Source organism: Lepidochelys kempii, chromosome 6, assembly GCF_965140285.1.
Source record: "Lepidochelys kempii isolate rLepKem1 chromosome 6, rLepKem1.hap1, whole genome shotgun sequence".
Classification (NCBI taxonomy): Eukaryota; Metazoa; Chordata; order Testudines; family Cheloniidae; genus Lepidochelys; species Lepidochelys kempii.
Genome location: NC_136385.1, coordinates 64,500,994 through 64,516,581, shown reverse-complemented (window position 1 = coordinate 64,516,581; position 15,588 = coordinate 64,500,994). Strand labels below are relative to the sequence as shown.

The 15,588-nt window shown below is 44.5% G+C and overlaps 1 protein-coding gene across 7 annotated transcripts in view; it reads right to left on the bottom strand.

Annotated features, from left to right (window-relative positions):
• RAD51B (RAD51 paralog B) overlaps nt 1-15,588 on the bottom strand; it is a 713,264-nt gene that overhangs the window by 608,395 nt on the left and 89,281 nt on the right. For 4 of the 7 annotated variants that reach the window (XM_073348432.2, XM_078853312.1, XM_078853311.1 and 1 more), the window contains exons 1-4: nt 8,573-8,603; nt 5,672-5,765; nt 4,731-4,844; nt 928-1,044 (exon numbers count right to left, since the gene is read on the bottom strand). In XM_073348432.2, coding sequence (XP_073204533.1) covers nt 928-1,044; nt 4,731-4,844; nt 5,672-5,755 — 315 coding nt within the window. In that variant the 5' untranslated portion in view covers nt 5,756-5,765; nt 8,573-8,603. Of the gene's footprint in view, nt 1-927; nt 1,045-4,730; nt 4,845-5,671; nt 5,766-8,572; nt 8,604-15,588 lie in introns of those variants that run through there. The other 3 variants (XM_078853308.1, XM_078853310.1, XM_078853309.1) reach the window with 1 other exon arrangement.

Genomic DNA, 15,588 nt, shown 5'->3' with positions numbered 1-15,588 from the left:
ACTACAACATTGCAAATTGCAAATTACAGAATGTATATCAATTACTGGCAACTTTTTGCAAGACAGCATAGTTTCTAAGTACTGGATAATGAAGCTCTATCTTAACACACACACAGGAAATGCCATGCCAAAAGCTCTGTTAAGAAAACTTTAAAGTTAAACTTAAAAGTCAGAAAGTGACAAAGTTAAGGGTTTACATACAACTTTAATTCTGTCCTGTTGTGCATACACATTACAATCCAGTCTTTAATTACATTATCATATGTATTTTTCAAATAATAAAGTTATAACATTTTTTTACAGCCTTAGCTACACATGATCCTCCTTATAAAAATAATTTTCATCCTTGCATTCTTACACTTCTGTTTGTTGTAATGGTCCATTATATCTTTAGTAACTTAGATAGGTAAACTAAGGTAGTCAGAGAAAGAGTGACTTGCCAAGGTCACATGACAAGTCAATGTCAGATCAGGAATAAAATCATGATTTCAAGTCTTGAGCTCTAACCAACAGATATGCTATGGTCCTATTCTATCATGTTACAAAATTACATTTGACTAGCTGTTTACAAAATTTAACTTTCCTCACTCAAAAGTGTCAGCGAGTGGTGCATTCATATTACAAAAAATATGAAGTGTTTATCATTTACGACCATTAGGAGAATTTTCAAACAGCAATTTTTTAAGCAGAAAAGATAATCACAAACATCTCTTAAATATTGTTGTCCTACCTACCTTGAAAAGTGGAAGCAAAATATATTTAACATACTGTACGAGTGAAGAGTCCCACATATACATTTTAGACTGAAAGCTCTTTGGGTCAAGAACTGTCATTTATTATACATTTATATAATGCCCAAATGGACCCCCACTAAAGGTTGTGGCATTTAGGTGCTACTGCAGTAAAAACTGTAAATATTAATTTTACCTCTGTGAGGGATCCACAGGCCACTCCACCATGCAGGGCTTTATCCAAACCATCTAGGGTAGTGGATAAGAAGGCTGAGGATGGATTGATAGCCCTTTTCATTTTCATCTCATAAGCCTATAACAGCAAAAATTAACACACACACACACAAAAAGTTTTATTCAGCTGACAAGAGAAATTTCTGGCATTTGCTCCCCAACAATCTAGCATGATTTAATACTTGCCCACAAGTTTACTGTTCAAATCCTAAACTATATTCTCATCCTTCCCTGTGTTCTTTCTTCACCTGAGTCTCCACCACACTTAAATGCAGACACCACTAAGTAGATTTAAAGGAGTTTACTGTATACACTGAGGCTTTTGCACTCTAGCTTTGAACTTTTCTCCCACATCACAATGTCAAATTATAAAAAGCACTTTACAATAACTTTGCAAAAGTGATGGCTTTTTTTCCCCTGGCCAACACGTGCTGCTTTTGATCTGCCAAACTACTACTTTTGAACAAGGAAATACTAACCCTGTGGTCAGCAGAGCTGTGCAAAGCATTCACAATGAAACCCAAAACCAAGAATTTGGCTGATTTTGAACTTGGCATCTCAAAACCATTCGAGTTCACTGAAAGGTTCATTAAGATTTGTAAACTGTTTGAACAAGCCTAGGTCAATACCAGAGCCAAGCATAGCTTTTGGGTTTTGTGAGCCTGATCTAGTGAGTATGGCACCGGACTGGCAGGAAATTTGGGTTCTTCTTCCAGCTGACTTAAGATATGAGGCCAGTCACTCACCCTTTTTTATGCCTCAGTTTCCCCATATACTGGACAGCAGGCTTAACCAGTTAATAGTTGAAAAGAACTTGGAGATCCTCAGCCAAAAGGTTCTAGAGAGTTGAACTGTACCAAGTACATGAAAAACATCTGTTTTGATCTTTTCAGGGCACAAAACACCACAAAGCAAAACTGGCTCCAGTGACGTCCTGATGGATTTGGGTTCAGGTTAATTGGAAAAAGGAATGCATGGAGTGATAAGGAATTTGCACACATTTTTTCATTAATACAAAATTTGTCTTTTTTTAAACGATGACATTTTACACTAGCTGTGGATCTGCCTCATATAGATTCTAATGTCAAAAGGGATCATTATGATAATCTAATCTGACTTCCTGCATAACACAGGCCATAGAATTTCATCCAATAGTTCCTGTATTGAATCTAAGAAATTGTGGCTTTGTTAACATATCTTTTAGAAAGACATTCAGTCTTCATTTAAAGATTCCAAGTGAAAGAGAATTTACCACATCCCTTAGTCTGTTCATTGTTAAAAATTTTCCATCTTATTTCCCCTTTGAATTTTTTTGACTTCAACTCCAACCACTGGATCTTGTTATGCTTTTGCAGGCTCAATTAGAGTTTTCTAATATCAGATAACTTCTCTCTTTATAGGTACTTCTTGGCCACCAATCAAATCACCTCTTAACTTTTCCTTTGATGAACTCAATAGATTCAGCTCCTTAAGTCTCCCATTCTGAGTGGAATTTTCCAGACCGCAAACCATTTTTGTTACTCTTTTCTAAATCCTCTCTAATTTTTCAATATCTTTGGGCACAGAACTCTAGTAGTATGTCTGTATAGAACAGAGTTGAGCAAACTACGACCCAGGGGCCACATCCAGCCCTTCAGACGTTTTAATCCAGCCCTCGAGCTCCCATCAGGGAGCGGAGTCCAGGACTTGCTCCACTCCAGCGCTCCAGGCGGGGAGCGGGATCGGGGGCTTGCCGCACTCCGTATGGCTCCTGGAAGCAGCGGCATGTCCCTGCTCTGACTCCTACGCATAGGGGCAGTCAGGGGGCTCCACATGCTGCTCCCATCCCAAGCACCACCAATGGTTCCATGGAACCGCAGTCAGTGGGAACTACAGGGGCAGTGCCTACGGACAGGGCAGCACGTAGAGCTGCCCGGCCATGCCTACGTGTAGCAGCCAGAGTGGGGACATGCTTCTGCTTCTGGGAGCTGCTTGAGGTAAGCACCACCTGGAGCTTGCACCCCTGACCCCCTCCCGCGACCCAACCCCCAGTCCTGAACCCCTTGATCCCACCCCAGAGCCCACACTCCCAGCGGGAGCCCTCACCCCATCCTGCACCCCAACCCACAATTTCATGAGCATTCATGACCCGCCATACAATTTCCATACCCAGATGTGGCCCTTGGGCCAAAAAGTTTGCCCACCCCAGTATAGAACAATGTTGTTACGACTACCACCTTCTTACCCATACTCAGTATTTGTTTTTTTCATTCAAGGATCACACTAGCCACAGCATCACACTATGAGTTCCTGTTCAGTTGCTTATCCACCAAGACCCCAAATCCTTTGCAGAACCACTGTTTGACAAAATACACCCCAGACTTGTTGATAAAAATATTCAATAAGGATGGTCTGAAAACCAATCCCTGTGGGACCCCACTAGAAACACCCTCACCACTTGATGATTCCTAGTTAACAGTTACTCATTGAGATTTATCAGCCAGTTTTAATCCATTTAATATGTGCTATTTAGATTTTGTATAGTGCTAATTTTAATCTGAATTTTATGTGACACCAAGTTAAATGCCTTACAAAAGTTCATTATATTAGTAGTTACCTTTCACAAGGTTGCAAGTGTGGTTGATAAAAGAACAATTTCATGTTCATTTGACAAGACCCGTTTTTCAAGAATACATGCAGATTGGCATTAATTATATTTCCTTCCTTTGCTGATAGGATCCCATATCAGCCACTGCATTATTTTTTCCTCGGATCAAGGTCAGGCTAGCCAGGTCAGCCCATTTAACTTTTGAATACTGGCACAACATTGGCTTTCTTCCAGTCCTCTGCAACTTCCCCAGTTGCCCAAGATTTATTAAAAATTCACATTGATTATCTGGAGAGCTTCTTGGCCAATTCTTAAACTGCAGCAAAAGTTACCTGGACCTGCACTATCTTGACACCCTGTTTTCTCTGCCCTATCTCCCCACTCCTGCCACAAGAGGGCTACCATCATTAGCATCTTTTCTTTCTGGCTGGAAGGACACAACAACAGTCTTATTCAGACATGTTCTCTTACAGTAGCCAAAATAATCCAGTCAACAGGAGTGCAGCCCACACCTTCTGTCTCCTTCCCTCCACTCTCACCAACTCTCTAACACCAGATGCATCATCTTCATGCCACTTCACATTCCCATTTGCCTAGGATGAGAGAATATGAGATTCTCCAAAATGAGCAGAATATAGCTTTAATGATCACTCTGCTCTATGGCACTAACATTACTTTCTAAAAACCAGTTTCTATGGGCACTGATGTTCCTACCCTTCACCTACACTAATCAATGGCACTTTCAGTTGTAAGGCTCAGATTGGAAGCAGCAATATCTTTGATATTCTCAAAGGTAGGAAAGAATTCCTTATCTTCTTGAGTGGCTCTCAGCATACATACATCATTTGTAGAAGTGCTACTTATATCCTATTGTAATAACCTGAGCAACCTGCTTAAGCACTAAAATGCCTAGCTGAACTCACTGTATTCTGACAAGAAAATTTTCTTTTTATACACTTCTGAAGTGAGAAATTCATTGTCTTATGGATCTGAATTTAGCAATGAACACAGGCATAGCCTGACTTGATCCTTATAATGGAATCCCACTGTTTACATCTTGGATGGCACACCATCTCATTTTATTTGCAACAAACCTATACTACACTATACCCTTGCTAGGTAAAAATAAAACTGACTGTAGTCAGATTTCATAACAGTATCACCGCAAGGATACTTACAGTCTGCATTTTGGGAGCACAAGCTAAGCTGACTTTGCAAAGAAGCTTCCGTACATTCCAATAACTTTGTCCAGTCACTTTCATTAGCTCCAAGAGTGAAAGACACAGAAAGTCCTGAAAGATGATTAAAAGGAACAGAGTTCAATCTGGGGACTGAAGGGGGAAAAGAGATTTCATTCATTTAATATATTTATAAAGAATCAGTTCATATTCCAAATTCTCCCATGATACAATTCAACTGAAGACAATGGAATTATAGAAGGCATTAATGCTGCCTCACATTTTAAAGGGCTGAGTGGGTGTGGGGAGGGCGGAAGAAATTAAGTATTCAGTTATTGTCATTTTGGGGTGGTATGAAACAACAATATTGCCTTCCTCACAAGCCTCTGCCTTAACTGAAAAATGATCACAGACCACCTCAAATGATGTCTCATCTTCTGATTATCAGACTTAGGGCCAGATCCTACAATTGGATTCATGTCAGAGGACTGCAGCCTCTGCACAGAGACCCTGGATCTGCTTATGGATCCATTCATACAGACACTTGCAGGATCTAGCCCTGAATCATCCTGTATCAGACAAAGTCACAGAACACCAGATTAACAACTCTGATTTGAGAAGAGAATGCGAAAACGTCACTTTTAGTTTCAGTTTAATCTGACCATCTTCACTTCCTTTTGTACTGTGTTGCTGTACGTAGTTAAACAATTGTCTTGCTCCACCCAAGTGGCAGCTGAATTTCACTGGTGACAGAAGTGATCTCTACATTACTTTAGGATCTTTGGGATGAAAGGCTCTATATAAATGTAAAGTATGAACTTGTGGGGAAGTTATATTTCTGCACACATTCAAGACTACACTTTTACAAGGCAGCAGGCCATACATGTGTCAAAGTGCCACATAACCCAACGTAAAATAAATCTATTAAGCGAAAGTCTCACCTGACAGGTATTGATCTGATGCCGACTCAACCTGTCACAAAGTTCCTGAGATAACCCTGCTCTTCTTAATTTCTTAGTGGCCATGCTCCCACATCTGGTGAACAGAAAAACAATCACACAGTACAGCAAAACAAATCTAGAAAAGCAGTTTGCAATACCAACACAAACAATACCAACACACAAACACACACTCTCTACTCTAAAGAATGGAAATATATCAGACATTACAAATCTTTGTACTATTGGAGTGTGTAAGTGATCACAGAGCAACTCCTGTTAAATAACAATTACCCATAAATAGCCAAATGCAAGGCCATGCACCTAGGAACAAAGAAAGTAGGTCATACATACAGGATTAGGGACTCTATTCTGGGAAGCAGTGACTGAAAGAGATTTTGGGGGGGGGGTCCATAGAAGATAATCATCTGAACATGAGTTCCCACTGCAATGCTGTAACTAAAAGGACTAATAAAATCCTGGGATGTATAAGTAGGGTAATACCAAGTAGAAGTAGAGAGTATCTGGCACTGGTGCAACCACTACTGGAATAGTGTATCCAAAATTCAAGGTTGCTGAGAAATTAGAGGTCAGAAAAGAGCCACGAGAATGATTAAAGGATTGGAAAACATGCCTCAGTGAGAGATTTAAGGAGCTTGATCTATTTAGCTTATCTAAGAGAAAGTTAAGGGGTGACTTGATCAGAGTCTGTAAGTACCTAAATGGGGAACAGAAATTTGATAATAGAGGGTTCTTCAATCTTGCAGGCAAAGGTATAACACAATCCAATAGCTGAAAGTTGAAACTAGACAAATTCAGGCTAGAAAAAAGGTGCATGTTTTTAACAGTGAGGCTAATTAACCATTAGACCATTTTTCCAGGGGTTGTGGTGGATTCTTTATCGCTTGCAATTTTTAAATCCAGATTAGTTGTTTTTCTTAAAGATATGATCTAGTTCAGCCACAGCTATTGGACGCGAAGAAGGAATTCAAGGAAGTCCTATGGCCTGTGTTCTGCACCTCAGACATGAAGATAACAATGGCCCCTTCTGGCCTTTAAATCTATTAATTAGCTGGGATATTACAATTGTACCATTTTTCATGTTCTTTAATCTCTCAACCAGGGCATAAAAGATACCAGTATGCCTGGCAATTGAAAAGCAGATGTCACAGATCGTCTAAAGCAACTATACACATTTGTCTTCCTATCTACACATATATTCAATCATTTTATTCTTTCACACATAATATCCTGGGGTTCATAACAAGGACTTCAAAGAGACTGGCTCTTCTGAACGTCCCTCAGGTATCCCACTGATCTTGGTGCATGGTGGGTCAAGCCTTGGGGTTATGTTAGTATTGTGTGAAGACTCATGCAGTGCAGAAACTGTCAATGGAGTTCATTGTTATGTATCTCACTATAGGGTTTTAGAGCTCAAAACATACATCTTTGTCATTTGGCTGCCATGAAATTTTATTAAAGAGCTAAATTCCTCCTGCAACTACAGAGGATACATCTTTACATGTTCCGGTTCCTCCAGAGAAAGCAGTAAAAGTCCTGGAGATCGAGAAGAGAAGGTTGGTCGTAGAATAGGATTTGTAGGATGTTAAAAGGACAGCCATGAAAAGAATTAAATTAGTAAATATTTTTCCATTTTAATATAACATCCACACACTCAGCGCATAGCTCTAGAGTAGCAACAGTCTCTCATGTCTCTCTCACACTGCTCTTGCAAAACCCATGTGTCTGATCAGATATTCTGTGACTTGTCTTAGTTTCAGGAAGACAAGAAAACAATTAGTCACAGGAATGGTACCCATAACCCTTGGCACATGACATTGCACCAGGCAAAGGGACAAGAGCTGCTTCCGAAGCAGCCTCGAAGAAAAAAAAATGAAACAGATTAGCAGGGAGACAAGAAGGAAGGAAAATACTGATTGGGAGTTCCAGAAAGCCAAGATACTCTGAAAATTCATTGCCATGTTTGCATTGTGACATTAAGGTTTTGTCTACAGGACTCATAATTCATCATGGATACAGTAGAACCTGTAGACAGGACTCAAGTGTTACTTCCACCATGTTATTTAACCCTACTCAGATGATGCTATGGTACAAAAATGACACCTGAGGCTATGGCTACACTACAGAGTTTACAGCAACTCAGCTGTGCTACTGTAGCATTGTCAGGGCAGACGCTCTAAGCCAAACGGAGAGTTCTCCCGCCCACTTCTTTACTCCAGCCGGAGAGCAGCAGTAGCTATGTTGGTGGGAGAAGCACTCCTGCAGACATAGCGCTGTCCACACCGGCGCTTAGGTCATGTAACTTATGTCATTCGTGGGGTGTCTTATTCACACTCCTGGGTGACATAACGCATACCGAGGTAAACTGTAGTGCATACATAGCCTCAGTTTAACCCCAGTTTCCACCAGCGGGGCTGCACCGATACCGAATTACAGGTCCTAATGCTGCTAGTGCCGACATGGTTTATGGCGCGGATCCTGCAACTGCATCACCCAGCTGTTCCCTCTCCTTTGTGAATGCCCCCAGAGGGGGGAGAGGCCTCCCCACCTACCCCCCACTTCTTGCATGGCCCAGAAGGCTGTAATGAGCGAGTCGCTCCACGCACACACCCCAGCGCCCCCAAGAGAACAGGCGGCGGGGGGGCGCCCCTCCCTCTGCCCCGACTCCGCTTCCCCCGTGGGATAGTGCGGGGATGCCCCGCACACACACTGCAGGAGTGCAGGGCGCCCCAGGGCAGCCACACTGCCTTCCCGCGCCGAGCCAGGCTCCCCCTGCCCCGCCCGGCGACTGCTGGCTGCAGCCCACTCCTCCTGCCCTGGGGCCGCCGAGCCCCTCCCCTTGGGCTCCACCATCCAACCGCCACAACTGCCCCGCGCCCTGACCTGGCAACTTTTTCAAAGTGTCCCACTTCCCCGAGTCAGAGGTGGAGCTACCGAGCAACATCCAGGGTAGCGATTGGCCCGTTACCCTAAGCCACCGACCAATCAACTGTAGCGTTATGGTTTAGCCAAGCGCGGGGCGTGCTGGGAAGTGTAGTTCTCTGGGGGAGGCGCGCGCAGTGAAGTGTGGGTATGAGGTGTGCAGAGGTTTTGCTCCCTGCAGTGTATCTAGAGTGGAAGGTACCCGCCCCGGCTTGTTTTCAAGGGGTGGAAGATAAGAGAATTCCTCTTCCCCCATAATTTCTTGGCTGTGGTTGTGTATATACAAGTACATGATGGTTTGAAGCTGCCCAGAGGCTCGGAATGTTAGAAGTCAAGGGACCACTAAAGTTACTTTCCTTGTAGAGACTGGTCCAAAGGCAGAGCTCAAGCTACATACACTGGGAAAATGGAGGTACTTTTAAAATGTGATTACTGTTACTTAGCATTAATATGCCTCTTTAATCTGAGGATCTCAAATTGATTTACAAAGGTGGGTAAGCATTATTCCCATTTTCTGATGGGGGAGACTGAGATGTACAGAGTTTGAAAGGTTTCAGAATAGCAGCCGTGTTAGTCTGTATTCGCAAAAAGAAAAGGAGTACTTGTGGCACCTTAGAGACTAACCCATTTATTTGAGCATGAGCTTTCATGAGCTACAGCTCACTTCATCGGATGCATTCAGTGGAAAATACAGTGGGGAGATATATGTACATAGAGAACATGAAACAGTGGGTGTTACCATACACACTGTAATGAGAGAGTGATCACTTAAGGTGAGCTATTACCAGCAGGAGAGCGGTGGGGGGGGGGACGAGAGACCTTTTGTAGTGATAATCAAGGTGGGCCATTTCCAGCAGTTGACAAGAACGACTTAGGAACAGTGGGGAGTGGAGGGGGGGGAATAAATATGGGGAAAGACTTTTACTTTGTGTAATGACCCATCCACTCCCAGGCTCTATTCAAGCCTAAGTTAATTGTATCCAGTTTGCAAATTAATTCCAATTCAGCAGTCTCTCATTGGAGTCTGTTTCTGAAATTTTTTTGTTGAGGATTTCCACTTTTAGGTCTGTAATCGAGTGACCAAAGAGATTGAAGTGTTCTCCGACTGGTTTTTGAATGTTATAATTCTTGACATCTGATTTGTGTCCATTTATTCTTTTACGTAGAGACTGTCTGGTTTGGCCAATGTATATGGCAGAGGGGCATTGCTGGCACATGATGGCATATATCACATTGGTAGATGTGCAGGTGAACGAGCCTCTGATAGTGTGGCTGATGTGATTAGGCCCTATGATGGTGTCCCCTGAATAGATATGTCGACACAGTTGGCAACGGGCTTTGTTGCAAGGTTAGGTTCCTCGGTTCTGGTGTGTGGTTGCTGGTGAGTATTTGCTTCAAGTTTGGGGGCTGTCTGTAAGCAAGGACTGGCCTGTCTCCCAAGATCTGTGAGAGTGATGGGTCATCCTTCAGGATTGGTTGTAGATCCTTGATGATGCGTTGGAGAGGTTTTAGTTGGGGGCTGAAGGTGATGGCTAGTGGCGTTCTGTTATTTTCTTTGTTAGGCCTGTCCTCTGGTAGGTGACTTCTGGGTACTCTTCTGGCTCTGTCAATATGTTTCTTCACTTCCGCAGGTGGGTACTGTAGTTGTAAGAATGCTTGATAGAGATCTTGTAGGTGTTTGTCTCTGTCTGAGGGGTTGGAGCAAATGCGGTTGTATCGTAGAGCTTGGCTGTAGACAATGGATCGTGTGGTGTGGTCTGGGTGAAAGCTGGAGGCATGTAGGTAGGAATAGCGGTCAGTAGGTTTCCGGTATACGGTGGTGTTTATGTGACCATTGCTTATTAGCACCATAGTGTCCAGGAAGTGGATCTCTTGTGTGGACTGGTCCAGGCTGTGGTTGATGGTGGGATGGAAATTGTTGAAATGATGGTGGAATTCCTCAAGGGCTTCTTTTCCATGGGCCCAGATGATGAAGATGTCATCAATATAGCGCAAGTAGAGTAGAGGCGTTAGGGGACGAGAGCTGAGGAAGCGTTGTTCTCAGTCAGCCATAAAAATGTTTGAAAGATTGTTTACTGACAGTGGAGCCACTGGTGCAATTTCAAATTATAAATGCATATAAAATAATCATCGTGGTACAAACCAGTTAGCAGGTAGCTGTCTCTACCTGTAGCAAATTCTTGCATGGTAATTTTAAAGAGAGTGTTCCCTTCTTGAGAAGGGGGGGACCCTAATGGCAGAGTAATCTATTCACAAGCATTCAGATTCATTACAACATGAGGGGAAAGAGCTTTACATTAATCTACTTTTGAGAAAATTGTCAGATCAACCTGCAGGGAATTCTGGAAACACCCACAAAGAAATTATTCAAGTAATGGAGGCAAAGCCAAAGGTTGCCTTCAAGGACCAAGGCAGGGTTGGATTCTAACTGATTACACAATATTAAAGTAGAACTGCTAACAGAAAGAGGAATTATGCTTTAGATTACACTAAATACTAACCATTCTAGGGGTCCAGCTCTCTGAAGTTTTAAAAGAAATGAGATTCACTCCACAATCAGGTAAGTTATTTCTCATCATTTGAATCTCATAAAAAAACAGTATGGTAACATAATTGATGGAAATCTCCATTAAGTTCCACATTATTTGGTCAAAATCCTAAATGATTGAGAACAGGATTCAGAACCCAGACATAGGTCACAAATAAAAATAATTTGGTTGGTCTCTAATTAGTCCTCATTTGTCTATTTCACAAAGCCACTGCACAATTTGGTATTACTGGCATCCTCTGTTCAGAAAAAGCAACATGAAAAAAGATCTAGTAGGGAGCTAGAAAATATCCTGTTCAAATCCATTTGGATAATCACATTCTGTTGACTTAAATTCTCCTTGCAGTTCAGTTGCCAAAGTTAGTCTTTACTGTGTCCCTCTGAAAAACATTCATATCGTTGCTGGGGCAGAGTGTCTGCCATGCCCTACCCTAGAGTTCGGGCATTCCATGAGTAAGTTAGCATATACAACCCCTGTATGTACAGTCTACAAATCATTTGGGAGCATTCAGTATAAAATATAAAGTTACGGTAATAATGAATAATAAGAGAAGGATTATCTTTTGACTCAAACTCAGGACTTGGAGTCAAGAGATTTCATTTCTATGGCCAGCCAGCCCTATCACAGACTCCCTCTCCAGCCTAGGACAAATCCATTAGCTGCTCGGTGACGCCTCTAAAACAACTACTTTGTGAGGCTTAATTCATTAATGTTTGCAATGTAATTTGGAATCGTCAGGTGGAAGACACCTAAAAAGTGAAGAGTATTATTTGTGTTATCTACAGTATTAATCATTGTCATAATATTTAGTCCGAAAGATTAACCTAGCTGATTGAAAAAATATGTTGACATCATTTGGAATATATATTGAGGGAGATACATGCCATGAACTGTATGTTTATGCGTGTGTAGTGCAATAAAAAAATATAGTGGAATTGAAAAAAAATACAATAGCAAGTTCAATACTTTATAAAACCAGCAAGTCAGTGGTGGATTAGCCGCTGTGCCAACAGGGCCTGTGCCCAAGGGCCCTGGCCAATTGGGGGCCTCCTGAAAATGAGCGCCCCCAGGTGGGGGGGGTGGGGCAAGCCCCCATGCCCCAACCCATTTTCCCAGCAGGAATGCCGGGAGAGAGGGATGATGGGGTGGGGGACTGCAGGCGGAAGGGGTGGGGAAGGGCTCCCACTTGTTCTGGCCCAGGGTCCCACAAACCCCTAATCCATATCTGCAGCAAGTCATAAAAACATGGTGAAAGATATGATATAGCAAGAGGCCATGAGTAAGGCTGCGAGTTAGTCACGGATTCCGTGATTTCTGCAACAGCCGACGCGGCTGGCTCCGGGGCTGCCCAAGCAGCTTAGGCAGCCCCTGGGCCCGTCTCACTGCCCACTGCTGGGGCAGTCTCGGGCCAAAAGTAGCAGGAGTTTGGGTGTGGGAGAGGACTTAGGGGCACAAGAGGGCATGAGGGCACTGGGCGGCACTTACCTTGGGGGGGACTCCCCAAAAGCGGCAACATGTCCCTCCCTGCCTCAGCTCCTAGCTCCATGCACTGCCTCTGCCTGCAGGCAATGTCCCCACAGCTCCCATTTGCCGCGGATCCCGGCCAATGGGAGCTGTGGAGCTGCCAGCGCACGGAGCTAGGAGCTTCGGGGGAGACATGTTGCCACTTCGCTGCTTCCGAGAAGCCGAGTAGGGAGCCTGCCAGCTCCACCAACTCCCCCCATCACAGCACTAGCTGGGGTCCTGGGTTGCTCCCATCCAAGCACCTACAGCGCCCCCTAGACTGCCCTTCCCCCACAGCACTCATGGAGCCCCCCAGGCTGCCCCTCACAAGCACCCGCACTCCCCCAGCACCCATGACACCCCCCCCCAGGTCTCGCCCCCGCAGCACCCACAGCCCCACTCCCAAGATTTAATCAGGGGTATAGCACAAGTCATTGACAGGTCACGGGCTGTGAATTTTTGTTTACTGCCCGTGACCTGTCAATGACTTACTAAAAATACCTGTGACTAAAATGTAGCCTTAGCCATGAGAAAGCCAACAAATATACAATCAAAAAAAGTGAATGGAACATGGAGTTCACACTAAGAAAGAAAGGAGTTGTCTTAAATGAGAAATACCACAGAGGATTTAAGGAATAGGTAAAAGAGCACGCAATGTGTCAAATACAGAGATACAGCCTTAGATAGTAACTAGCAGAATAAGGAGATGGGAGATGAAATGGAGAAAGAAAAGGAGTACTTGTGGCACCTTAGAGGCTAACCAATTTATTTGAGCATTTATTTGCATGCATCCAATGAAGTGAGCTGTAGCTCACGAAAGCTCATGCACAAATAAATTGGTTAGTCTCTAAGGTGCCACAAGTACTCCTTTTCTTTTTGCGGATACAGACGAACACGGCTGCTCCTCTGAAATGGAGAAAGAGTGCCACCTAGTGTAGTAAAAAAGTCTGCAGTCAAAAATGGACTTTAAGATGGGCTTGCAATGAAAAAGGCTGGAGAAGGGAGGGAAAGCTGTTTGCATATTCCACTGGAGTGGGCAGGGTATAGAGATACCCAGGGCCAGATTAAGGCAATCTGGGATGCGCTATCACAGCCCCATTGCCCACTTGGCATGGCAATAACAAGGGCCCCCCACTTCTCCCAGAGTGGCAGTAGCACAGGTCTCCTTGTCTTCTCCAGATGCAGAGTTCCCCCTCACCTCAGGAGAAGCAGCGTTCTCTCTCTTCCTCCAGAAAGGCAGGATAGCTGCAGCAGCAGCAGCAAATCCCCCAGTATATAGGGGTATCTGCAAGGGGCATGGGCTGGATTTATAGCACTCTTCTCCTCCTGTCCACACCAGTGTAAGGTGGTGTTGGCAGGGTTCTCCCAGAGCAGTGAAGTTTGCAGTTAATACCCCATTAAGATGCATAGGGCAGTTCATCCCTCTCAGAGCTACTATTCCAGGCCATCTGCAGCTGTGGGCAGATATCACTGTGTTGATTACATTTGGGTCAGATTTTCAAGTTTTTCTTAAGATTCTGACATAATCATATGCCTCCAGCAGTTAGGGCTCCCTTATTCTGGCCCTATGTGGGTGTGCAAAACAAACTAAGTTCACATACACATACAGACACCATGGTCATCAGTAGGTATGGAACCTCAGGCCTTCAACAACAAAAGCACAGGTCCCTAATGCTCAAGCTAAAAGAGAACTCCTTTACCTACAAGCATAGGCGCAGGGATGAGGGTGCAGGGCATGCTGCAGCACCCTCAGCTTTTCGCCAGGGCTCTGCTGCCAGCCTCCAGTGCCCTGGGGCCTGGCCCTCTGGCTCCCCACCCGCTGGTCCTGGCTGCCAGATCCGGGGGGGCAGACAGGGGTATGGCTAAGAGGTAGCAATAATAGGCTGTGTAGTTGCTAGGACCAGTGACTAAAGGGAGACATAATCATACTCACGAGATCAGCTTATAAATTAGCTGGTATGAAATATTTTAGCCCAAATTTTAGCAAAATTATAAGCAACTGAAAAGAGGGTCTTATAATGGGAAGTGTTGGGGAACTGTAATAATAGGCAGTGCTGCCAGCTCCACATATAATATGGCATGCACAATAATTTAATTTAGAAGCCAAAAGGAATAATAAATTCTGATATGCCCATGAGTCAAGGAGAGCTGCTATATTCCTGTAGGCTAGAGGTGCCTGGCTGTCAAGAGGTAAAAGGTTTGCCATTTTTATTTTATATTCATTCTACAATTGCCAAATCTAGCCTGGTTTTGGCCAGCAGTGTCTCCTTGTGTACCAGATCACGTGTTTGTCTACCTCAGGGGTGGCCAAACTTACTGACCCTCTGAGCCACATATAATCTTCAGAGGTTCAAGAGCCAGGGTGCGCATGCTGGGGCTCAAGGCTTCAGCCTTGCTGGAGTGGGGGAGGGCTTGGGGCTGCAGCCCCACAGGAGGTGCACCCTGCTGGTCCAAGGCTCAGGGCTTCAGTTCCACAACAGGACGGTGGGGCTAGGGGCTTCTGCCCTGTGGGGAGAGGGATCTTGAGGCTTCAGCCCTATGGGAAGCACCTGCCAGGGGTCTTGAGGCTTCAGCCCTGCAGGAGGCACTTGCCACGGCTCGAGGCTTCTGCCCAGTGGGAAGGGGGGTATCGGAGCTTCAGCCCTGTGGAAGACCTCTGTTGGGGCTTGTGGCTTCAGCCTCATTCCTGCTGAAGCCCCAAGCCCCGGCAGGCGCCTCCCATAGGACTAAAGCTCCGATACGCCCCTTCCCACTGGGCAGAAGAGCCAGAGACGATGTGTGTGGGGGCCACATGTCCCCCAGATTTTTGCCACGGTTTGCTGGCCGCACTAGGTCACATGGGGCAGCTGCCAGGCCCCCTCCCTGCAGGGCAGCTGCTGGAGCCAGCAAGCTGGGAGCTGCAGGGAGAGCCACTGCTTTTGCTGC